The sequence below is a fragment of the Biomphalaria glabrata genome, chromosome 1 (assembly GCF_947242115.1).
Source record: "Biomphalaria glabrata chromosome 1, xgBioGlab47.1, whole genome shotgun sequence".
Taxonomy (NCBI): domain Eukaryota; kingdom Metazoa; phylum Mollusca; class Gastropoda; family Planorbidae; genus Biomphalaria; species Biomphalaria glabrata.
The window spans coordinates 9,186,574-9,211,598 of NC_074711.1; the positions used below are offsets into that span (position 1 = coordinate 9,186,574).

At 39.4% G+C, this 25,025-nt stretch overlaps 1 protein-coding gene across 11 annotated transcripts in view; it reads right to left on the reverse strand.

The window, feature by feature from the left end:
- Positions 1-25,025, reverse strand: part of LOC106065710 (coiled-coil domain-containing protein CG32809-like) — a 139,022-nt gene that overhangs the window by 69,416 nt on the left and 44,581 nt on the right. For 9 of the 11 annotated variants that reach the window (XM_056020502.1, XM_056020528.1, XM_056020571.1 and 6 more), the window contains exon 3: positions 998-2,310. In XM_056020502.1, coding sequence (XP_055876477.1) covers positions 998-2,310 — 1,313 coding nt within the window. Of the gene's footprint in view, positions 1-997; positions 2,311-13,702; positions 14,060-23,489; positions 23,690-25,025 lie in introns of those variants that run through there. The other 2 variants (XM_056020560.1, XM_056020551.1) reach the window with 2 other exon arrangements.

Sequence of the window (25,025 nt, forward strand, 5' to 3'; positions counted from 1 at the left end):
ACAAAGGGAAGTAACTACAACAATGTTGTTTACATAATATTTCTGACATGATTCGGAAGTCGAAACAATACAACACTCTAGTGATGGTTAAACTACGGCTAGCGGGCCATATCCGCCCCTCACCCCCCAAACGTCTTCCTACAGGGCATATTCTAACCTCAGAGGATAGATTCCGTTTAACTTAATGATATGATTTTTTTTTCTATCGTTGGTGCGGCCCGCGACATCAATGTTTTTAGGACCCTCCCCCTCAACCCAGGCTGTTAAAAGTCGAGACGCCACTGAGATATTGTAATTAAATAGGTCTTTGAGTTGATGCATGTTCGTACTACATCTAAATCTATATGTATACATATATTTTCAACAAATCCACCCCACCTCTATGTTATTGTGATGTTGACCGCTCTCAATTGTTACACAAAGGACGAGAATGGTTGTTAATGTGTTCTTGTGGCTATTGAGACCATTTCTGGAGAAGAGAAATTTGCGCTATACACAGGGTGCGGACTGGCTATGTGGGCATTCGGGCTAATGCCCTGTGGGCCGTACCCAAATAGGCCAGTGGGTCCACCGAAAAGACAGCATGGATGTCACTGTTACACGTATTAAATTGTTTCATTCATCTTATAAAAGGGTCCTCTGAGGCAGAGTGGGGGAATATAAAAAGGGGTCGCCGAGCTTAAAAGGTTGAGGACCGCTGGCCTAGACCCATAGACAGTGCTAGTAGTAGGCTTCCTCCTTTAAGGGCCTACTTACTTAGCGACTATAAACCAACATAAGACATATTTCTTATAAATATATAGAGCATGCGTACAGTTATCGATACATTATCCAACTTGACATAATGATTTTGAGGACAGGTAGACCTAGAATTGTATGCCCATCATGTGATATACAATATGTGGGACCGGATTTGTATATAAATGCCCGGGCAGATTTTGACATCCAGTCCGACTATTAAAATTACATAAAAGTTTTATAATAGAATGGTGCTTACCGGATCTCTATTGCTATTGGTTGTTCCGCTGCCAGATACTCCAACAGTGTGTCGTCGAGGTATTGGGCGCTTGCCCGGTCCAGCACGGTACTGCTCGTCGTCAGGGTGGACCTTCATCCCGGGTGCGCCGTTAGCGAAACCAGTGTCCGAGTCGTGGTGGCGAGGTCGAGAGTTTGTGGACCCCAGGGATCCATAGGCGGACGATTCAGATTCGTATCCAACCGGCACGCTACCGCCTCTGGTTCCCCGGTAATAGTTCTGGGCGTCATTGTCGCTGTAGTAGTGTGGAGGCACGCTCCCAGGTCTGGAGACGACCTCACCGTAAAGAGGGTTGTGCACGTCCGTTACGTGTGGGGGGACACTGCCGGGTCGGCTAGTTTGATAGTTCACCACTGTGTAATTTCTGCCGCCCTGTGGTCCATTGTGATGTCCATAGCTGATGGTCTGGTAGTTAGCATTTCTATCCAGACTGTCACAGTGAAAGTCAGATTCAGCTTTGCGTGTCAGTGACCCCCAGCCATTGAAGTAGCCATTGGCCTGTGTGGGCGTAGATGCGTTGGGGCGCCGGTGGAGGGAGCCGTAGGAGTATATGTTATCCTGGGTGGGGGTGGTTGATCTGGAGCTACGCGACATTGAGCCATAACCTTGTTGGTACACGGGGTCCATGTTGCCGCGAGAAGAGTCGCCTCTGGAACTTTGATAGGGAGCGTGCCCGTCATATGGTGTGCCGTTAGCAGGTCCACCATGTCCGCCTTCGATGTAAGCCTGTGCATTGTACGCCTTTCGAGATCCGCTAGTGTCTTTTAAAATCCCCTGGATATGCTGAGGCTTCTGTGGAGGAACGCTTGCGTCTGGCTGGCTTTGACTCATTTGAGCCTGTGGCACCTTGCCGTTTTGAGTTTGAGGCTTGGCAACTGAAGGTTCAGCTGACTGGGCGCTGCTTTGGTCTTTCTCCAAAGAAGGCAATGCCCCACTATTGGTATCGACGTTGTCATTGGCCTTCTCATTTACCTTGAGCTCATTGTCTCTTTCAGCTCCACTCTCCTGCTTCTGATCAACTTTGACCTCAGGTTGAGGCTCATTTTCTGAAGCTTTAGCCAATGGGGGCTCCGCTAAGACGGTTGACTTTCTGGCAGTGATAAAGACATGCTCCCTACTGGGCACTTTAGTGTCCACCTTGACCTCTTTCTTGGAACCCTTTTTGGTCAGTTCCTCCTTCTTGGGCTTAGCTTTCTCCTCAACATCCTGTCGTGCTCTGGACTTGGTGCTAGTGCTGCTGACAACATCTTTGCCCCCTTTTCTGGGAGAAGAAGCTGTAAAATAAAACAACAAATTAATAATGGTACAATAATAATCATAAACATTTTGTTCCTTTTTAACAAATTTCGTCGGTTCCAGAGAAGATCATACGCCCAATCATTAGATGAAATTAATCATTTGATGAAATTAATCATTTGATGTAACCAGTCATTTGATGTAATCAGTAATTTGGTGTAGTCATTGGAAGTAACCAGGCATTTGGTGTAGCCAGTGATTTGATGTAACCATTCTTCTGATGTAATCAGTCATTTGATGTAACCATTCTTCTGATGTAATCAGTCATTTGATGTAACCATTCTTCTGATGTAGTCAGTCATTTGATGTAACCATTCTTCTGATGTAATCAGTGATTTGATGTAACCATTCTTCTGATGTAATCAGTCATTTGATGTAACCATTCTTCTGATGTAATCAGTCATTTGATGTAACCATTCTTCTGATGTAATCAGTCATTTGATGTAACCATTCTTCTCATGTAATCAGTCATTTGATGTAACCATTCTTCTCATGTAATCAGTCATTTGATGTAACCATTATTCTCATGTAATCAGTCATTTGATGTAACCATTCTTCTGATGTAATCAGTCATTTGATGTAACCATTCTTCTGATGTAATCAGTCATTTGATGTAACCATTTTTCTCATGTAATCAGTCATTTGATGTAACCATTCTTCTCATGTAATCAGTCATTTGATGTAACCATTCTTCTCATGTAATCAGTCATTTGATGTAAACATTCTTCTGATGTAATCAGTCGTTTGATGACGAATGCAGGAAACTGAACAAATGGCGACTCTTAAAAATGAAAGACAACCTGGACCCAGAGAAACAAATTCATTCATCGCTTACTAATCCCCCAAAATAAATAAAGGACAATGTGAAAATCAATGAATTCATTAAATAAAAACTGAGTCTCGTCAAGGTGCATGGCAGTTCTGTTTAACCCAAAAAATTATGTTCGAATGACTAACATTGAAAAATAGGAGGCTAGGAGCCTGTATTTATGATACATGTTGTTCACGTTTTAGAAATCTGTCCCTTCCATTATGTACCACAGAAAATTGTAACTTCTAATGAAATTTTATTTTGTTTTGTTTATAGGGCTTGTATCAACTCATTCTGTCTGCTGGTATGTTAAAAATTTTGAACAAGTTATTTCTCCGGTACCCAATCTCGGATCAAGCTGAAATTTCACACAATTATTTCTTTTACCTGACAACACAAGAATCAATAAAAAAAAATTAACCAATTAATTAATTAACTATTGGAAATTATTTATTTTGTTTGGTATCTTGAACAAGGGAAAGAAATCGAACTTGACAGATGTAGATGTAGTGGTATAAGTTGAATTAGTCCCCTTGAGGATTCGAGCCCTGAGTGTGATTTTTTTTTATGCATTAATAAAAAAAGATCATGTAAACATTAACAACATACCCCCTTCTTCCCTGCCCCTTTCACAACTGGTCCAGACAAGTGATAGGATCATAGCGCATTCAGAACGCTAAAAGCTAAACAAAAACAATTGGTACAAATATTTAGCACAGATTTTTATATCTAGTACATACCGTAATACAAAGCACATAAATGATCCAAATTATTTGATACAATTACACTTACTATAAGATTAATTACTTTAAATTATCATTATTTCTTTTTTATTATTCTTGTTTATTTCTTCAGAAGGTAAATGAATTTTTCTCCACTTTGCGTTTTCTAACGATGTTTAAAATAGAACATCCTGTTTTTGTTTTGTTTTGTTTTTCATTCATAAACAGCGAACTCAACACACGTGGGAACGGAATGGGAAGCTCAAAGACTCCACACTACAAGCAGACACACACACACACACACGAAAACAAAATACACACATGCCAAAAGAGACATTTTCTACTAATCCTTTGCATTTTTTAAGGCAAAGTTTTCGGGCAAACAGTCCACTGGCCCCGAAGACAGTGACCCACGAGAACAATTATTTAAATATTAACACAAATGCATATCGTGCCAATACTAGAACCGATACAACACGTAAACACAGTGACGTCGCTAAGAGATGGGGTGGGGGGGGGGGAGGGAGTTGTGCCGTACCAGGTGACAGCCATCAGGAGATAACACAGAAATGATAAAATATTGGAAACAACGAAATAGCGACTGATGAGTAGGCGCATATTGTACAGCCGTGTACCAGTCAAAATGTATACAATCGATTATCTTCTTTCTTAAGCTAACTCGACTATTGCAGCTTCCGGTGAACTGCAGGTGTGCCACATCCAAAGGTCAAGGTGAGTTCAGGGGTTACGGAATAGCAGAGGTTTTCTTTCTTTATGGACTGGAGACAATTATGGCGGAAGTAACCCTCGACAATCAACATGCGTTATCAAATGATCCCTCGACTAAGGTCCGTGTTTAAAACAAGGTGTGGGAATATTTCTAGTATGGTATAATGAAAACACAGTCAGTCTCGCTGAGTCATAGCATACATAAAAAAAATACATAGACTAGACATTAAATATTGGCCACAGGAGATCTTCAATAATGCTTTGTTTCATTTCGCAACTGAATATATAACTATTATAGCAGCAATGCTGAGGTGGACAATATTAGTTAAAAAGTATCCCCATTTGTTAGCGTCACAATATATTTCCGAGATAACTTTGTATGGAAAACAAAATAGAGTGAAGTCCCCTTTACAGGGCAGACGATGTGAAAGTCATCTAGATTTGTTTCTTACTAGAGTTAAACGCTTTTAAAATTCATTCTACAAAATAAATAATACAAAAAATTAATCATAATTATAACTTGCTGACTGCTGTTGACGGCCATTGACTTATAGCACAGAACTGCTGGAAAAATTCTAAACCGCTGTAGCAAGCATTATATTTTAACTTATAAAACTTGAGATAATTTCTTTGCGAACAAAACTAAATATAAGTTGTATTACAATATAAACAAATTCAACTTAAGATGAAATGAAATGAACTGAACAAATGTAACTCAAAATAAAAGCACTCAGGCTTATCTTGCATCATTCTACAAGACTGACATTAAATTAATGCTCTCTCTACAACTTACAATAAATACCCCCTTTCCCTTTCTACGCCACTGATTGTGTGTGTGTGTGCGTGTGTGCAATGATCACTAGATCTAGAATCTAGAAGAGGACTCATGTTGGCGTCTATTATATTTTTTTTGGAGGGGGGGGGAGAGGAGGAATGAGAAGATGGGGTAAGAGAGGAGGAATGAGAAGATGAGGTAAGAGAGGAGGAATGAGAAGATGAGGTAAGAGAGGAGGAATGAGAAGATGAGGTAAGAGAGGAGGAATGAGAAGATGAGGTAAGAGAGGAGGAATGAGAAGATGAGGTAAGAGAGGAGGAATGAGAAGATGAGGTAAGAGAGGAGGAATGAGAAGATGAGGTAAGAGAGGAGGAATGAGAAGATGGGGTAAGAGAGGAGGAATGAGAAGATGAGGTAAGAGAGGAGGAATGAGAAGATGAGGTAAGAGAGGAGGAATGAGAAGATGAGGTTAGAGAGGAGGAATGAGAAGATGAGGTAAGAGAGAAGGAATGAGAAGATGAGGTAAGAGAGGAGGATTGATTTGATTTGATTTGTTGATTTGAGGCACATCGGCACAATTTAGGCCATGTCGTGCCTGCAGAGAGGAGGAAAGAGAAGATGAGGTAAGAGAGTAGGAATGAGAAGATGAGGTAAGAGAGGAGGATTGATTTGATTTGATTTGTTGATTTGAGGCACATCGGCACAATTTAGGCCATGTCGTGCCTGCAGAGAGGAGGAAAGAGAAGATGAGGTAAGAGAGTAGGAATGAGAAGATGAGGTAAGAGAGGAGGATTGATTTGATTTGATTTGTTGATTTGAGGCACATCGGCACAATTTAGGCCATGTCGTGCCTGCAGAGAGGAGGAAAGAGAAGATGAGGTAAGAGAGTAGGAATGAGAAGATGAGGTAAGAGAGGAGGAATGAGATGATGAAGTAAGAGAGGAGGAATGAGAAGATGAGGTAAGAGAGGAGGAATGAGAAGATGACGTAAGAGAGGAGGAATGGGAAGATGAGGTAAGAGAGGAGGAATGAGAAGATGAGGTAAGAGAGGAGGAATGAGAAGATGAGGTAAGAGAGGAGGAATGAGAAGATGGGGTAAGAGAGGAGGAATGAGAAGATGAGGTAAGAGAGGAGGAATGAGAAGATGAGGTAAGAGAGGAGGAATGAGAAGATGAGGTAAGAGAGAAGGAATGAGAAGATGAGGTAAGAGAGGAGGATTGATTTGATTTGATTTGTTGATTTGAGGCACATCGGCACAATTTAGGCCATGTCGTGCCTGCAGAGAGGAGGAAAGAGAAGATGAGGTAAGAGAGTAGGAATGAGAAGATGAGGTAAGAGAGGAGGAATGAGATAATGAAGTAAGAGAGGAGCAATGAGAAGATGAGGTAAGAGAGGAGGAATGAGAAGATGACGTAAGAGAGGAGGAATGGGAAGATGAGGTAAGAGAGGAGGAATGAGAAGATGAGGTAAGAGAGGAGGAATGAGAAGATGAGGTAAGAGAGGAGGAATGAGAAGATGAGGTAAGAGAGGAGGAATGAGAAGATGGGGTAAGAGAGGAGGGATGAGAAGATGAGGTAAGAGAGGAGGAATGAGAAGATGAGGTAAGAGAGGAGGAATGAGAAGATGAGGTAAGAGGAGGAATGAGAAGATGAGGTAAGAGAGGAGGAATGAGAAGATGAGGTAAGAGAGGAGGAATGAGAAGATGAGGTAAGAGAGGAGGAATGAGAAGATGGGGTAAGAGAGGAGGAATGAGAAGATGAGGTAAGAGAGGAGGAATGAGAAGATGAGGTAAGAGAGGAGGAATGAGAAGATGAGGTTAGAGAGGAGGAATGAGAAGATGAGGTAAGAGAGAAGGAATGAGAAGATGAGGTAAGAGAGGAGGATTGATTTGATTTGATTTGTTGATTTGAGGCACATCGGCACAATTTAGGCCATGTCGTGCCTGCAGAGAGGAGGAAAGAGAAGATGAGGTAAGAGAGTAGGAATGAGAAGATGAGGTAAGAGAGGAGGATTGATTTGATTTGATTTGTTGATTTGAGGCACATCGGCACAATTTAGGCCATGTCGTGCCTGCAGAGAGGAGGAAAGAGAGGATGAGGTAAGAGAGTAGGAATGAGAAGATGAGGTAAGAGAGGAGGATTGATTTGATTTGATTTTTGATTTGAGGCAAATCGGCACAATTTAGGCCATGTCGTGCCTGCAGAGAGGAGGAAAGAGAAGATGAGGTAAGAGAGTAGGAATGAGAAGATGAGGTAAGAGAGGAGGAATGAGATGATGAAGTAAGAGAGGAGGAATGAGAAGATGAGGTAAGAGAGGAGGAATGAGAAGATGACGTAAGAGAGGAGGAATGGGAAGATGAGGTAAGAGAGGAGGAATGAGAAGATGAGGTAAGAGAGGAGGAATGAGAAGATGAGGTTAGAGAGGAGGAATGAGAAGATGAGGTAAGAGAGAAGGAATGAGAAGATGAGGTAAGAGAGGAGGATTGATTTGATTTGATTTGTTGATTTGAGGCACATCGGCACAATTTAGGCCATGTCGTGCCTGCAGAGAGGAGGAAAGAGAAGATGAGGTAAGAGAGTAGGAATGAGAAGATGAGGTAAGAGAGGAGGAATGAGATGATGAAGTAAGAGAGGAGGAATGAGAAGATGAGGTAAGAGAGGAGGAATGAGAAGATGAGGTAAGAGAGGAGGAATGAGAAGATGAGGTAAGAGAGGAGGAATGAGAAGATGAGGTAAGAGAGGAGGAATGAGAAGATGAGGTAAGAGAGGAGGAATGAGAAGATGGGGTAAGAGAGGAGGAATGAGAAGATGAGGTAAGAGAGGAGGAATGAGAAGATGAGGTAAGAGAGGAGGAATGAGAAGATGAGGTTAGAGAGGAGGAATGAGAAGATGAGGTAAGAGAGAAGGAATGAGAAGATGAGGTAAGAGAGGAGGATTGATTTGATTTGATTTGTTGATTTGAGGCACATCGGCACAATTTAGGCCATGTCGTGCCTGCAGAGAGGAGGAAAGAGAAGATGAGGTAAGAGAGTAGGAATGAGAAGATGAGGTAAGAGAGGAGGATTGATTTGATTTGATTTGTTGATTTGAGGCACATCGGCACAATTTAGGCCATGTCGTGCCTGCAGAGAGGAGGAAAGAGAAGATGAGGTAAGAGAGTAGGAATGAGAAGATGAGGTAAGAGAGGAGGATTGATTTGATTTGATTTGTTGATTTGAGGCACATCGGCACAATTTAGGCCATGTCGTGCCTGCAGAGAGGAGGAAAGAGAAGATGAGGTAAGAGAGTAGGAATGAGAAGATGAGGTAAGAGAGGAGGAATGAGATGATGAAGTAAGAGAGGAGGAATGAGAAGATGAGGTAAGAGAGGAGGAATGAGAAGATGACGTAAGAGAGGAGGAATGGGAAGATGAGGTAAGAGAGGAGGAATGAGAAGATGAGGTAAGAGAGGAGGAATGAGAAGATGAGGTAAGTGAGGAGGAATGAGAAGATGGGGTAAGAGAGGAGGAATGAGAAGATGAGGTAAGAGAGGAGGAATGAGAAGATGAGGTAAGAGAGGAGGAATGAGAAGATGAGGTAAGAGAGAAGGAATGAGAAGATGAGGTAAGAGAGGAGGATTGATTTGATTTGATTTGTTGATTTGAGGCACATCGGCACAATTTAGGCCATGTCGTGCCTGCAGAGAGGAGGAAAGAGAAGATGAGGTAAGAGAGTAGGAATGAGAAGATGAGGTAAGAGAGGAGGAATGAGATAATGAAGTAAGAGAGGAGCAATGAGAAGATGAGGTAAGAGAGGAGGAATGAGAAGATGACGTAAGAGAGGAGGAATGGGAAGATGAGGTAAGAGAGGAGGAATGAGAAGATGAGGTAAGAGAGGAGGAATGAGAAGATGAGGTAAGAGAGGAGGAATGAGAAGATGAGGTAAGAGAGGAGGAATGAGAAGATGGGGTAAGAGAGGAGGGATGAGAAGATGAGGTAAGAGAGGAGGAATGAGAAGATGAGGTAAGAGAGGAGGAATGAGAAGATGAGGTAAGAGGAGGAATGAGAAGATGAGGTAAGAGAGGAGGAATGAGAAGATGAGGTAAGAGAGGAGGAATGAGAAGATGAGGTAAGAGAGGAGGAATGAGAAGATGGGGTAAGAGAGGAGGAATGAGAAGATGAGGTAAGAGAGGAGGAATGAGAAGATGAGGTAAGAGAGGAGGAATGAGAAGATGAGGTTAGAGAGGAGGAATGAGAAGATGAGGTAAGAGAGAAGGAATGAGAAGATGAGGTAAGAGAGGAGGATTGATTTGATTTGATTTGTTGATTTGAGGCACATCGGCACAATTTAGGCCATGTCGTGCCTGCAGAGAGGAGGAAAGAGAAGATGAGGTAAGAGAGTAGGAATGAGAAGATGAGGTAAGAGAGGAGGATTGATTTGATTTGATTTGTTGATTTGAGGCACATCGGCACAATTTAGGCCATGTCGTGCCTGCAGAGAGGAGGAAAGAGAAGATGAGGTAAGAGAGTAGGAATGAGAAGATGAGGTAAGAGAGGAGGATTGATTTGATTTGATTTTTGATTTGAGGCAAATCGGCACAATTTAGGCCATGTCGTGCCTGCAGAGAGGAGGAAAGAGAAGATGAGGTAAGAGAGTAGGAATGAGAAGATGAGGTAAGAGAGGAGGAATGAGATGATGAAGTAAGAGAGGAGGAATGAGAAGATGAGGTAAGAGAGGAGGAATGAGAAGATGACGTAAGAGAGGAGGAATGGGAAGATGAGGTAAGAGAGGAGGAATGAGAAGATGAGGTAAGAGAGGAGGAATGAGAAGATGAGGTTAGAGAGGAGGAATGAGAAGATGAGGTAAGAGAGAAGGAATGAGAAGATGAGGTAAGAGAGGAGGATTGATTTGATTTGATTTGTTGATTTGAGGCACATCGGCACAATTTAGGCCATGTCGTGCCTGCAGAGAGGAGGAAACAGAAGATGAGGTAAGAGAGTAGGAATGAGAAGATGAGGTAAGAGAGGAGGAATGAGATGATGAAGTAAGAGAGGAGGAATGAGAAGATGAGGTAAGAGAGGAGGAATGAGAAGATGACGTAAGAGAGGAGGAATGAGAAGATGAGGTAAGAGGAGGAATGAGAAGATGAGGTAAGAGAGGAGGAATGAGAAGATGAGGTAAGAGAGGAGGAATGAGAAGATGAGGTAAGAGAGGAGGAATGAGAAGATGAGGTAAGAGAGGAGGAATGAGAAGATGAGGTAAGAGGAGGAATGAGAAGATGAGGTAAGAGAGGAGGAATGAGAAGATGAGGTAAGAGGAGGAATGAGAAGATGAGGTAAGAGAGGAGGAATGAGAAGATGAGGTAAGAGAGAAGGAATGAGAAGATGAGGTAAGAGAGGAGGAATGAGAAGATGAGGTAAGAGAGGAGGAATGAGAAGATGAGGTAAGAGAGAAGGAATGAGAAGATGAGGTAAGAGAGGAGGAATGAGAAGATGAGGTAAGAGAGGAGGAATGAGAAGATGTGGTAAGAGAGGAGGGATGAGAAGATGAGGTAAGAGAGGAGGAATGAGAAGATGAGGTAAGAGAGGAGGAATGAGAAGATGGGGTAAGAGAGGAGGGATGAGAAGATGGGGTAAGAGAGGAGGAATGAGAAGATGAGGTAAGAGAGGAGGAATGAGAAGATGAGGTAAGAGAGGAGGAATGAGAAGATGAGGTAAGAGAGGAGGAATGAGAAGATGAGGTAAGAGAGGAGGAATGAGAAGATGAGGTAAGAGAGGAGGAATGAGAAGATGGGGTAAGAGAGGAGGAATGAGAAGATGAGGTAAGAGAGGAGGAATGAGAAGATGAGGTAAGAGAGGAGGAATGAGAAGATGAGGTAAGAGAGGAGGAATGAGAAGATGAGGTAAGAGAGGAGGAATGAGAAGATGAGGTAAGAGAGGAGGAATGAGAAGATGAGGTAAGAGAGGAGGAATGAGAAGATGAGGTAAGAGAGGAGGAATGAGAAGATGAGGTAAGAGAGGAGGAATGAGAAGATGAGGTAAGAGAGGAGGAATGAGAAGATGAGGTAAGAGAGGAGGAATGAGAAGATGAGGTAAGAGAGGAGGAATGAGAAGATGGGGTAAGAGAGGAGGAATGAGAAGATGAGGTAAGAGAGGAGGAATGAGAAGATGAGGTAAGAGTGGAGGAATGAGAAGATGAGGTAAGAGAGGAGGAATGAGAAGATGAGGTAAGAGAGGAGGAATGAGAAGATGGGGTAAGAGAGGAGGAATGAGAAGATGAGGTAAGAGAGGAGGAATGAGAAGATGGGGTAAGAGAGGAGGAATGAGAAGATGAGGTAAGAGAGGAGGAATGAGAAGATGGGGTAAGAGAGGAGGAATGAGAAGATGGGGTAAGAGAGGAGGGAATGAAGAGCAAGGAGAAGTGGGGAGGAGCTTGTCAAGTCTGAAAAGTAATTTTGTTATGTATTTACAGCCGTGCTTGCAAACCTATTTCACACAGATGCAAGTACAAAGAGGGAAGAGAAAACAATACCACGGAATATAAGCAGAAGTCATTTCTTTCGTGACAAAACAGGTAATATAGTGGGGTGGGGGGGTAATTGAGGTCAGGTGAGGTAATAACCTGGCAACAGTTTCACCAAACAGCACATGGAAACTATGAAAGACTGTGTCGTAATGGGGACCAGGCCATAACAAAAAAGCAGAGCTATTATTTAAAAGTCCCTCATCTAGACTGCTTTGCAGGTCGTAATGGGAGCATGCCATAACAAAAACAAGACTATTGTTTAAAAGTCCCTCATCTAGACTGCTTTGCAGGTCGTACTGGGACCAGGCAGTTACGAAAACAAAGCTATTGTTTAAATGTCTTGCATGTAGACTGCTTCATACAGGTAAACGCCGGCATCTCCCTGTGAGATTACCTGTAAGTATAACTGTCAACACGACTACCACTAAACTAAACAGGCAAGTCCAACCGTATAGTTTAAACAAGGCTTTAGACATTTTTGTTGTTTAAACTACACGTATACTTATTTATTTCCTTAAAAAAAGCTTCAAAATTGTTGAGACATTCTTGCTCAGCATCTGTTTGATGTATTTCCCAGAGAACACGTCTGCTTGCAATGAAAGCCAATGACATAGTTCTGAATGCATAGGGACGAATGAACCATTTTAATATATGCAAGAAATAGACTTTCAAGTATTGGATATTTTCATTACATAGAGGCGAAACCTGTTGGTGTATCCGGTATAGAGAATACGGAAGTATTGATAAAAAAATACGTTAGGAAAAAAAAAGTTCCCCTTTCAGACCTTGCGATCTATGAGGCAGACGATACAAAAGTCATCTGTTTCTGTTTTCCACTGTAAACGAGGGTGTCATGTGGCCAGCACAATGACCAACCGCCTTTAATTTTCCGCCAACCAATGTAGGTAGCCATTAGAGCTGGGTGGACTCAGAGGCGCCCTATAGATCTGCCCATGTAATAAGTTTTTTTTGTCTTTTTATTTTTAAATGAACATTGTTAAAATCAAAAGAAATGAAAATGTAAACAAAGAGCAGATAACTCTGAATGAATTAAACTTGGTATGAGAATCTCTACACTAGAGTGTACTCTAACAATGTATATGGTAAGTATCATAACTTAGGGGGGGGGGGGGGGCGGTGGCAGAGTAGTAAAGCGCTTGGCGTCCGTACAGAGAGGTTCTGAGTTTGATTCTCGGTAAACATTGGGATTTTGAATTTCGCGATTTTACCTGACTTTTATTTGAGAAAGTAAATGAGCTTAATCGTTGTGTTGACCACATGACATCCTAGTAAACCGTCGGCCAAACAAACGTCATCATCTGCCCTATAGTCGCCCTATGAATCGCAATGTCTCAAAGTACTTTAACATGTTAGGTTTTATCATACATTTATACGTGAGAAAAAGTCAATATTGTAAGTTTTTTTTTCAAATCTCAGGATAGATAATTTTGAAAAATTAAAAAAAAAAAAAAGTTATTGAAATAAAAATTCAGCGCAGAAATAAAATATCTATGACAAGTAGAAATCATTTTTACGCTGTTTGCCACAAAACTTGAATATAAGGGTTGTTATGTCAATAAAAAGTGTGTACGTCAAATAGCACAATAAGTTTAATGTAAAACTGACTTAGTATTTAGTAGACTTTTGTTCAAGTCTGTTATACTTAAGACGAAAATCCATAAGTAAATCATCTTAAATAACTATCTAGTACATACACAACAACTGGTGGTTTGTTTTGCATAACGCCATTACCGCGTCCTCTGCTTCCATTTATTCTTCCTGTCAGAGCATAATAAGTAGGTCAGCGTGCCGACAAAACGTTATTACTCACGGCTTTGATCGAGGTCAGCCAATCTCCGTGCCGTCCTTGGCGTGACGGGTGTCCCGGGGGCCACTTGGGACTCGGACAGGGACCGCCGCTGCTGCTGTCTCCTCTTGTGATCACACTTCCGGTGGTGGTTCAGCCTGCGATGGGGGCTGGACCCCCCCTCGCTGTCACAGCAAAACATAGTCACATCGGCAAAACAACGACCATTAAAACCAAGAACCGGCTTCCTCTCGATAAGAAAACAAACACACTGTCCTGAATCAACGCGTGCGTTCAATCAATCGATTTTTTGAAAAGTTCGATCTGTGACGTAAGTGTTATTTTCTTCCACCTCTAATGTGTTATTTTTTTTGCGTCATTCAAGAGCAGCTGAAGAGATTCGGGATTCCATCAACGACAGTAAAACAACCGAAAGACAAGCGGCATTGAGCCAGCAGACGCGAGCGTATGAATACAGAATCACCCACGTGCCGGATGTAGTTCTACCTGTGTGAGAATACAGCGCTCACTGACAGTTCGTGAAAATGTCAGCATTCGCTCTGGCCAAACTCTTAAGAGATGAAATTGTTCTGGTGTCTAGTTGTGTCATGCCAGGCAGGAGCGGAGTAGAGTTGGGGCGGAAGGGAGGAGGTTTACACAACACGTGTCTGTAAGTTAGTGTGGTGTGTATATTTGTCAATAGATCGATTTCACAACTCACAATTTTCTTCAGGTGTACATCATTAAAGAAATTCGTTTAGGTTGTCGTTAATAGAACCTAACAGCTGGTCCAAAGAAAAAACAAAAAAGCACACATCAAAAGTTGTGTGTGTATGCGTGTGTGTGTATGCGTGTGTGTGTAAAAGGGCTTCCATCGGTCGCAATTAGTAGAAAAAAAAAAGTCTTTCTGAATTGTTTATAAATAAAATATTTCTCAACTTCAAACATTTTAAAACTCAACTCTCAATTCATAACAGTGTGTGAACTTTTTTTTTTGTAGCTCTTTGATTAGAAGGGGGGAAAAAAGACTTTGATGAAGAGCTTTAGCCACAAACACACTTCCACACTAGCAGCATTCAGGTAAACACACATTCTTTTTGCCTTGTCAGCACATTTTCTGCTGATTTCACATTTGCATTCATAATTACATTTCTTACACGAGTGTGAGTTCTTTCCACACAATACTCTACCATGTATTACATCTCATACAGGTAGTAGAATGTAAGAGCGTATGTATGTATTTATGTCCCTATAGAAATCAAAACCGTTTGACCAATCTTGATAAAACTTGGCATTAATGTCCACAATATTACTAATACCCAAACTTAGACCCGCAAGTCGCGGGTCACATCCGGCTAGTAGTACTAGAGTGTGCATAAATAAGTTATTTGCAAACAGAATAATGTACCATGTATTACATATTTACATAAATGAGTCATTTACAAACAGAATAATGTGCCATGTATTACATATTTACATAAATGAGTCATTTACAAACAGAATAATGTGCCATGTATTACATATTTACATAAATGAGTTATTTACAAACAGAATAATGTGCCATGTATTACATATGTACATAAATGAGTTATTTACAAACAGAATAATGTACCATGTATTGCATATTTACATAAATGGGTTATTTACAAACAGAATAATGTACCAAGTATTACATATGTACATAAATGAGTTCTTTACAAACAGAATAATGTACCAAGTATTACATATGTACATAAATGAGTTCTTTACATACAATAATCTACCATGTATTGCATGTGTACATACAATCTGTGGGGATGGGGGTCTCAAATTATTTGTGTAACAGGAAACAGTTGTGGAAGTGTGAAAACCCTGACCAAATTTCTTCAAATCAGAAAATAAAAATTTACAGAAGTTGACTGAGGCGGATGCATCTTACTTAGTCTATACTATCGTGGGAACATTATTTAAATAAAGGTCTAACAGTTGAAACTATACGTCCATTACATAACTCAGTATTCAGTATTACCTGACAATGTTCAGATTTTAGTTGACATAAAAGCCAGAACAAAAATAGCGTATCCAAAATGACACTTATGGTCAGCACAAAAGGGAGATAATTGAATGTCTTTGGTCAAGTCAAAGAAGGACAACTGTCCTTCAGTAAAGTGTCCACATCTACCGTTTCTGAGCCACGTGACCACAGGTCCGACAAACAAGGAAACAGGTACACATAAATAAACAGAGTGGACACGTGAACGGAAATATCGCGAAGATGGACAGTCAAGGAAGAAACAGTAGCATCCCCTTGCTGACCACGTCCAGCTGGTCAGGTATCTAACATTTGTTTTTGACGCCGGGCTTCCATCTTCTCTCCCCCCCCCCTTTCCCACCTCTTTTATTCCTTTCTAATGATATTGAGCGTGAGAGAGTTGGTGTGAAACATGGACATTGGTCAAGTGCTCAATTCTAGTATCTGCAGGACGTTGCTGTTCTTGTTAACAGATATCTAATGGTGAGTCTATTGGGGAAGATAGCTGTTGACTTGGTCACATCAACACTGAGAGAAGGGAGGATAGAAAAAGATAAGAAAGAAAGAAAGTGTAAGAGAAAGAAAGAAAGAGAGTAGGAGAGAAAGAAAGACAGAAAGAAAAGGGAGAAAGAGAAAAAAAGAGAGAAAGAAAGATAGAAGGAGAGAGAAAGAATGAGAGCAGGAGAGAAAGAAAGACAGAAAGAAAAGGGAGAAAGAGAAAAAAAGAGAGAAAGAAAGATAGAAGGAGAGAGAAAGAATGAGAGCAGGAGAGAAAGAAAGGGAGAAAGAGAAAAAAAGAGAGAAAGAAAGATAGAAGGAGAGAGAAAGAATGAGAGCAGGAGAGAAAGAAAGACAGAAAGAAAAGGGAGAAAGAGAAAAAAAGAGAGAAAGAAAGATAGAAGGAGAGAGAAAGAATGAGAGCAGGAGAGAAAGAAAGACAGAAAGAAAAGGGAGAAAGAGAAAAAAAGAGAGAAAGAAAGATAGAAGGAGAGAGAAAGAATGAGAGCAGGAGAGAAAGAAAGACAGAAAGAAAAGGGAGAAAGAGAAAAAAAGAGAGAAAGAAAGATAGAAGGAGAGAGAAAGAAAGAGAGAAGGAGAGAGAGAAAGATGGAAAGAAAGAGGGTGGAAAACGAAAAATAAATTTGTAGAAAAAATTATAAAGTATATAGAGAGGTGGAGGAGGTGGAAGATATTGGAGGAAAGAACAAAAAGAGACAAAAGAGAAGGTCAAGTGACAAAGAGAGATTCTATCTGTATTTGTGTGATTGTGAAAGAGATACGAAATCAGAGAAATAAGAGAGGGCGAGAGAGAGAGAGGGAGGGGGGGAGGGAGAGAGATTTAAAATTGAGAGAGAGAGAGAGAGTTGTTGAAAGATGCCATTGGTGCCTGTAAATGAGAAAGAGAAAAACGAATACAGAACAGCCACGAAGAAGTTTATGAGAAAGAATTTTAGCCCAAAGCAGGAAGGAAGTTGGAACCTGGCTGGACATGTGTTTTTAACTAAGTTTACCACCACAAAAAGTACCTGAAGTCCAGTTTGACCTGATACATCATACGTACTTTTCTCCCTATCAAGTGATCTCAAACAAATCGTGTGTAGGAACAAAGAGATAAAGTAAAACTGAAACTTCTCTTGAGAAACCGAGGTCTCTAGTTGGCTCGATCAACGGTTTACGAGGGTATTATATGACCAGCAGATATCATAAGTAGCCGAAGAACCTAAAAACGGCATAGTTGTAAAAAAAAAAAAAAAAAAAATCCGAAAATTAACAAGATTTAAACCCATGACTATCATCTATACCCCCCCCCCCCCATGTTCAATCATTATTTATACATTTATAAAAAGCGCCATCTCTCAGCCAGCAACTGGCTGGGCTTGGCACTTACTGTATGTCAGACTCGGCGAGGTCACGTTTGATCTACTCCTGTTTCTTCAATTTCTATTTGAGATTGTCACAATATGTCAAGGACGCTATAATTAACTTTAATGTAGCTAGCTAAATAAAAGCTAATAATCTGAGGAGCTTAGTAAATGTGATTCTGGAGTGCTAAAAAGTGCTAAAAAAATATTCTTTAACTTAAAAAATAATAATAATCATAATTTCCTATAGTCTGTAAACTGGATACACCAAACAAAAATGTTATGTATGTATGGATATGTCTCCATGAATGTATGGATATGTCTCCGGTATGGATATGTCTCCATGAATGTATGGATATGTCTCCGGTATGGATATGTCTCCATGAATGTATGGATATGTCTCCGGTATGGATATGTCTCCATGAATGTATTGATATGTCTCCGGTATGGATATGTCTCCATGAATGTATTGATATGTCTCCGGTATGGATATGTCTTCATGAATGTATGGATATGTCTCCGGTATGGATATGTCTCCGGCATGGATATGTCTTCATGAATGTATTGATATGTCTCCGGTATGGATATGTCTTCATGAATGTATGGATATGTCTCCATCAATGTATTGATATGTCTCCGGTATGGATATGTCTTCATGAATGTATGGATATGTCTCCATGAATGTATTGATATGTCTCCGGTATGGATATGTCTTCATGAATGTATGGATATGTCTTCATGAATGTATGGATATGTCTCCATCAATGTATTGATATGTCTCCGGTATGGATATGTCTTCATGAATGTATGGATATGTCTCCATGAATGTATTGATATGTCTCCGGTATGGATATGTCTCCGGCATGGATATGTCTCCGGCATGGATATGTCTCCATGTATGAAAATCTCTAAATGACATCTATACACTTGGAAATGTACAGATTTTTTTTTACTTATCTACCTTGCTACAAGTACTATTTGTTATATAAAAATCAAAAGTACCGGTACTGTAACACTGACTTTATGTGTCTGAACAAGTCAAGACGGCGAAAAACAACAAAAAACTAACAGACTAAACCACATGTGAATGTGCGTGGCAACGTAAAATACAGCACCCTTCCATTAATCTCCGGACTCGTAGACACGCCTTTGAACTTTTAGCCGATCTTTGAACACCCTGTTTGAAAGCAACGAAGTAATTAGCACAAATTTAAAAAAAATTGTTTTTATGTCAGTACTATCTTGTAACGTTAAAACAAAATGTCGACAATTTAAAACAAAACCAAAGTGAAAGTTCTTATACTTGCGTTCAAAGCTATAAACACAAACTTGAAAATCAGAAAACGCTGAAACTCATAAATTTCAACTCACCAAATTTAGTTATAGCACATAAAAAAACTTTGTTATCGTTTCAGGGTCTTTCAGATCGATGCTATAGGTATAAAATTCTACAAGTCTTTTCAATCTGTTATTGACTATATTAAGTCTATTTTCTCTACTACATAATCTGATAATCGCTGTCAATTCAACTTCTGTAAATAGAAAAAGAAACTCACAGACGATAACTTCCAGGCACTCAAATGAACTGCCCGAAGATGTTGTGTTTTCGTAAAATGTTCGTCGTTGCGTCTGTGTGTGCGCCCGCCTGTCTAGGACCAGAAAGGTCAACTTTACTGCAGCCTGTCAAATTAGTGTTAGAGCAAGTGTGTGTGTGAGTGTGTGTGAGTCAGGACCGGGAGGGAAGTTAAATAGACAACAACAAAGGAAGATTGCGTAAGTGGGCTGTGAACCTCCCCCCCCCTCCCAGTTTTTAATGTAACAATATTATGGGAACACGAATGCTGCAGGAACATTGATCATATCTCATCGTGGGAGAAGTTACATACAAGAGCCATGCATTTCAGAGTGTGGACAAACGTAGGACATAGGTGATGTCAAAATTACGGTCCGCGGGCAATATCCAGCCTGCGACGCGGTGCTGTCGGTTCCATGGCACTCAATGGTCTTCTTGGTGCGGTCCTTGGCACATCTTTTTAAACAAATTTATATGACTATTAAAAAAATGTAGGCCATCGCTGTGCTATACTGAGCATGGAATACTACAAAATTAATGAATACGAAAAGGACAAATATATGTAATTAAAAATATTATAATATTTTGGTAAATACAATTAGGAATATATAGTTTTTTTTAACTAGGGTAGTAAAATGCACGGTGGACTAACGTCACACTCAACAAACCTTTTTTTCGGTGAAGTGAAAATAATTTCTAGCTTGGCGTCTCAAATCACTAGAATATCCATTGATCAACTGCCTGTCCAAAACCATTTATACTCAATTAAATCCGGGAAAAAATGGCTAGTGTCCTGCCACAACGGAACGCAACATTGACAGCCACGACCTTTTCCTCGGTTTTTGACTGTTTTTAGAGTTATACTGTTAGTATTAGGTAAATTTCGACGATGTGATATATTTTTGTCATGAGTAGGCAGACCTAGATAACTGCATCACTGTCAGTTATTACAGTAATGGGAGACGACACGATGGTTGGTGTATTATCGCCCTATTCAATAACAGGTGGGTTTGAAGAAGAGACACAAAGAGAAAAAAAAAACTTATTTATTGTTTTTGATACCATTCCCTTTTCAGACCTTGCGATATATAGGGGAAATGATGTAAAGGTCATCTTTTCTGTGGCCCAAGGTTAATGAGGGTGTCGTGTGGCCAGCACAACGACCAACTTCCTTTACTTTCCCCAACTTAGAGATCAAGAAATGAAAAATCCCAGTATTCACTAAGATTGAAACCCAGGACCACGGTTAGGAAGCCAAGCGCTTTACCACTCAGCCACCGCTCCTCATGGTACTTTCAAAGTACTTTCTATAAATATAATGTTTCAAACTATTAAACTATTTGTAGAATAAATGACATTGTTGAGATTAGATAGAATTCTGACGATTCGCCTATTTTCAATTATTATAACAGTGATGGTGGATCAGCCGACTGGTCAAGTAAACACATCTTTGTAATGAACAGTCACAGAGTGTTACAGACTGTTGATATTTTATCAACATCAATTTATTATATGAAACCAAGCAGCATCGCATTATGTTGAAGGAACCTAAAAAATAATATGGAAAAATTACATCTGAAGAAGATTTAACAATATTTCTTTTATCCAGAATTGTTAAATTTTTGTTTTATTTTATTTGTTGATTTTGTCGTTTTATTTTTTATAACATTTTTTATGTATTTTAAATTAATTTTGTTTTAATTTTTAAAATTTTATTTCTCTTGCCTGTTACTTTTTTTTTTCCATTTGTTTTTTTTTTTTTTTTTTATTAGATCAAGACAAACAGACGATGAAATTTGATGTATACATTTAGGAGTCAAATTTACGAAACATTTTGACTAAACTTTGTTGTATGATACTACATACACACACACAGATTTATCTTTTTTTTTCTTCTTTTTGAAATTTCTTTTACAAAAAGTGGTTCATTGAAAATCTCTTACATTATGAATGAATGTACCAAAATAACCCAACTATCTAGAAAACAATGGTCATATTTTTGAAAAGTATATAAAAAGAAACAGTTTTGTTTTAATGGGTTTTCAAAATGGTTTTCCCGTCTGGTTTTGATTTTGATTTTAGGCACATCGGCACAATTTAGGCCATGTCGTGCTTCCCGTCTGGTACAGCTACATTTCGACTAAGCGCCGCTATTACAGACAAGGCTGTTTTCATTCTATGCTTCAACCGAAGTCACATGTCCGTATATTTAAATTCATGATGACTTGTGAAAAAGAAAGACAAAATGTTATAATGATTGAAAATGGTAGAGCCTAACCTAAAGAATAAAACCTGCCCAACCTCTCTACTGCCACCACAGCCCGTGGTGGGAGATCTTTATGCCCCACCCTGTAATAGCAATAATTACAAAATTGAGTACATTGTTTTCAATTGGATTGAAATTGCTTTTAAAAATGTCTGGCAGTTCTTATCGTAGTTTTAGAATTGCTTCCCCTTGCTAGACAGGATTGTATTCAGACCTAGTCATCAATTAGGATTAATTTTAATTCAACCTACGCAATTAACAAGTATCGATTTTAATGGCGAAGTAGCTTGCCGGGTTATATATAAAAAAAAAGAGTTGTAAGTCTAGACACTCTTTTAAGTTGACACTTAACATATATTAATAGAAAGCTTATATCCACTTTGTTTTTCTGTCCAGTAAAATGTTTGAACAAGCTATTTCTCCCAAACCCATTATCGGATCAAGTTGAAACTTTGCACAATTATTCATTGGCTTAGACAATACAAGAAGCAATTTGAAAAATAACCAACTAGTCAATTTTGTTTGATATCAACAAGGGAAACTAATCTTTTGTTATTCACATACATGACAAAATAGATTGTTGTACACATTTGTCCCACCACATTCTGGGACCAAGTTGAAACTGTAATTTATTATTTATTGAACCTATTAATTGAATCAATTTAAACAATTACTCGTATGTTATTGAGAGATTTAGTTTTAGGTGCGAAGTTCTTCCCCTTCTATATGCTTTGTTGTTTTGTGTTTTTTTTTTAAGGATTTTTCATATTTTGCTTGTTTCTATTGTGTTTGTATTGAAACACTGCAGGCCAGAGCATGATGAGATTAAAACTCAGTGCTTCAAACTGTCTTTGATTTTTTTTAATTTAATAAAAAGTAATTGTCTGAGATCTTAAAATCACCAAGTCCTGCTAGTATTTGAAAAATCCTTGGGGCAATGCTTGAAACCTTGGGGTAATGCTTGAAACCTTGGGGCAATGCTTGACTGGCTTAATATAATTTATGGCATTGGCTTTGCCTCTCTCAGTATCTGTTTGGGTTGCTAACTATATATATTTTTTTAATGTATTTTAAATTGATTTTGTTTTAATTTTTTAAAATTTCATTTCCCTTGCCTGTTGCTTTTTTTTTATTTGTATAGAAATAAAGAGTAGTTAATACAATATTATTATTATATTATCTTATAATATGCACACGTTCCTTGAAAAGAGAATACAAGTACGTCTTATTCGTATCCGTGTATTCACTGAGACGTTAAGTAGAGACTCAATATCAGCCAAGTCCTTGGTTTTACTGACTGATTCAAGCAACCCATTCAATGCCTTAGTGGCACTAGAAGAGTGACTAACTTATCATTGTCAGTACATCATGTTTCCCTGCTTACACATTAGTAGTACCTGCTGTACGCTGTTACATTACTAGAACCAAGCAATGATGTACGCTGTTACATTACTAGAACCAAGCAATGATGTACGCTGTTACATTACTAGAACCAAGCAATGATGTACGCTGTTACATTACTAGAACCAAGCAATGATGTACGCTGTTGCATTACTAGTACCAAGCAATGCTGTACGCTTACTGTGACATCGCTAGTTAACTTAGAAAAAAAAAGTTGAGACAATGACATTTCCCACTGCTAGATACCTCTGAATTAATACGATAAAAGGTCAGTACTTATTTCCCTTATATCCCTGAATGTGACATCAGTGACGTAGAATGTGTCACACTTATGCACACAACACCTAGATCTAGAAGTGACAGACACCATGACACAATCATTGATGGCAAGTGACTAAAGCAGTGTTGATTAAAACGTCATATGCAACTAGGTATTGACAGTGAATTATACAACGAAAATATTGATCTAGATCTATAAATTTTTATATACTAGATGTCATGTGACATTAAGAGAAAAGGTTAATAATGACATAGATCTACTATGAACATAGTAGAAGCAAGTCTTTTTATCTGCTCTAGCTAATCTAAGATCTATCAAAGCCATTGTGCTGACAGTGTCAGCGACACGGAAGCCAGGGGGGACAGGTCATGTGACTTTAACGAAGTCAACAACTAATTTAAGTAGAAAGCAGACTTACATGATGACACAATGAATTTCAACATAGGGACTAACCAACACCCTTCTTGGGCATGTTTCTTGGTTCCCATTACACACTACACACCAACACGGTCCAAACGTGTGCTGCCTTTGTATTGTCTAGTCTCACAATGACACGAGTGAGTTGTGCTCTGAGCTCTAGACGTGTAGGACCAGCCTGTGCCTTTTTTTTTCCTCCAGCCCGTGTCACCCTCACCCCCCCCTTTATTTTTTTTTTTCTTTACCCAGACATTGACGTCATGTGACCGAAACGAGGTAATTGCCATGCGCACCTTGGGCCCACGTGAGTTCTAAGTTGGGGGGCCAATCGATTCCCCATCCTGTTTGGCGACTTTGTGTGGGGTCTATTTCTTGATGACTGGGTTTTCAGAAGAACGGGAGACAGCAGTATGAGCGTGAATGCAACCGGTCGTACTCAGCATCTGTCACCACCTGTAAAATAACAGAGGCGACACGGTGGCCTAGATACACACTCAACCAATTTAATGACTCTGGTGAAGCAGTCAGGCATGGCGTGAGTTCCGCGAAAGGGAACACGACTGATCAAAACGTATCGGAGAAAGTGTAGATGTTATGAGTTACAGATTTAACACACAAGTCATTTCTAAAATCATTTGATGTTATAGATAATATTTTGTAATAAAAAATATAGCTTTTTAAAGTCTCGGCCCTAATTGGACTAGAGAATTGTCAACAGTTAGGATCTAATTTTTTAAACAAAGGAATTAAACAAAGGACGACTTGAGTCGTCTGCAGATTTAACGAATCGTCTTTATGTGTCCTTTTGTTTTATGTATCGGTCAACAATAGTAACTAGATCTCTAGATCTATGGCCTCTTTCAGTTCATCTCTAATTAGATTCTGGCACTTAACATTAAGAACTAAATCTAGACTCTTACAGCAGTTTAAATGTAATGTCGGACACTAAAAATGAGAAGTGCTTTCCAACATTTCAACTACAGTGTATCTCTTAAATAATGCACTTATGTTGTTTTTTTTTTGTTTGTTTGTTTATTCCTTCAGAAATAAAGATTACGAGTTCTCTCCCCCCTCCCCCTTTGTTATTTTCGCAAAAATAAGAGAGTGATCTTTCCTTTACTTCTTGTTTAAACTCTTGAGGGAAGAAGAGAATTATATATATAGATAGATTATATCCTAGCCCAAGAAATTTAATCGTGGAAAAAAGAATTACTATCTGTTTGGCCACACGGGGAAAACTCTGGTTTAACCGTTATAATTTGTCAAGTAAAAAAGAAATTAATTTAAATTTGGCTACTGAACTAGAACTAGGTCTACATTCAGCTTCGGTTTTGAAAGGACTATCGCGTTTTTTTTTTTATGGACTATTGCGTTTGGGAATTTCCGAATGTTTGGCCATATTGATTCAAGAGTTTAATAAATTAATGTCCAGGGAAATTTTGCGCGTCGTCTTCTAAGTCTAAATCTAAAGGCCTATCATTGGACTATTATAAAGTATACTAGATCTAGACACTTGCTTAGCCAGGATTCTTTCTCG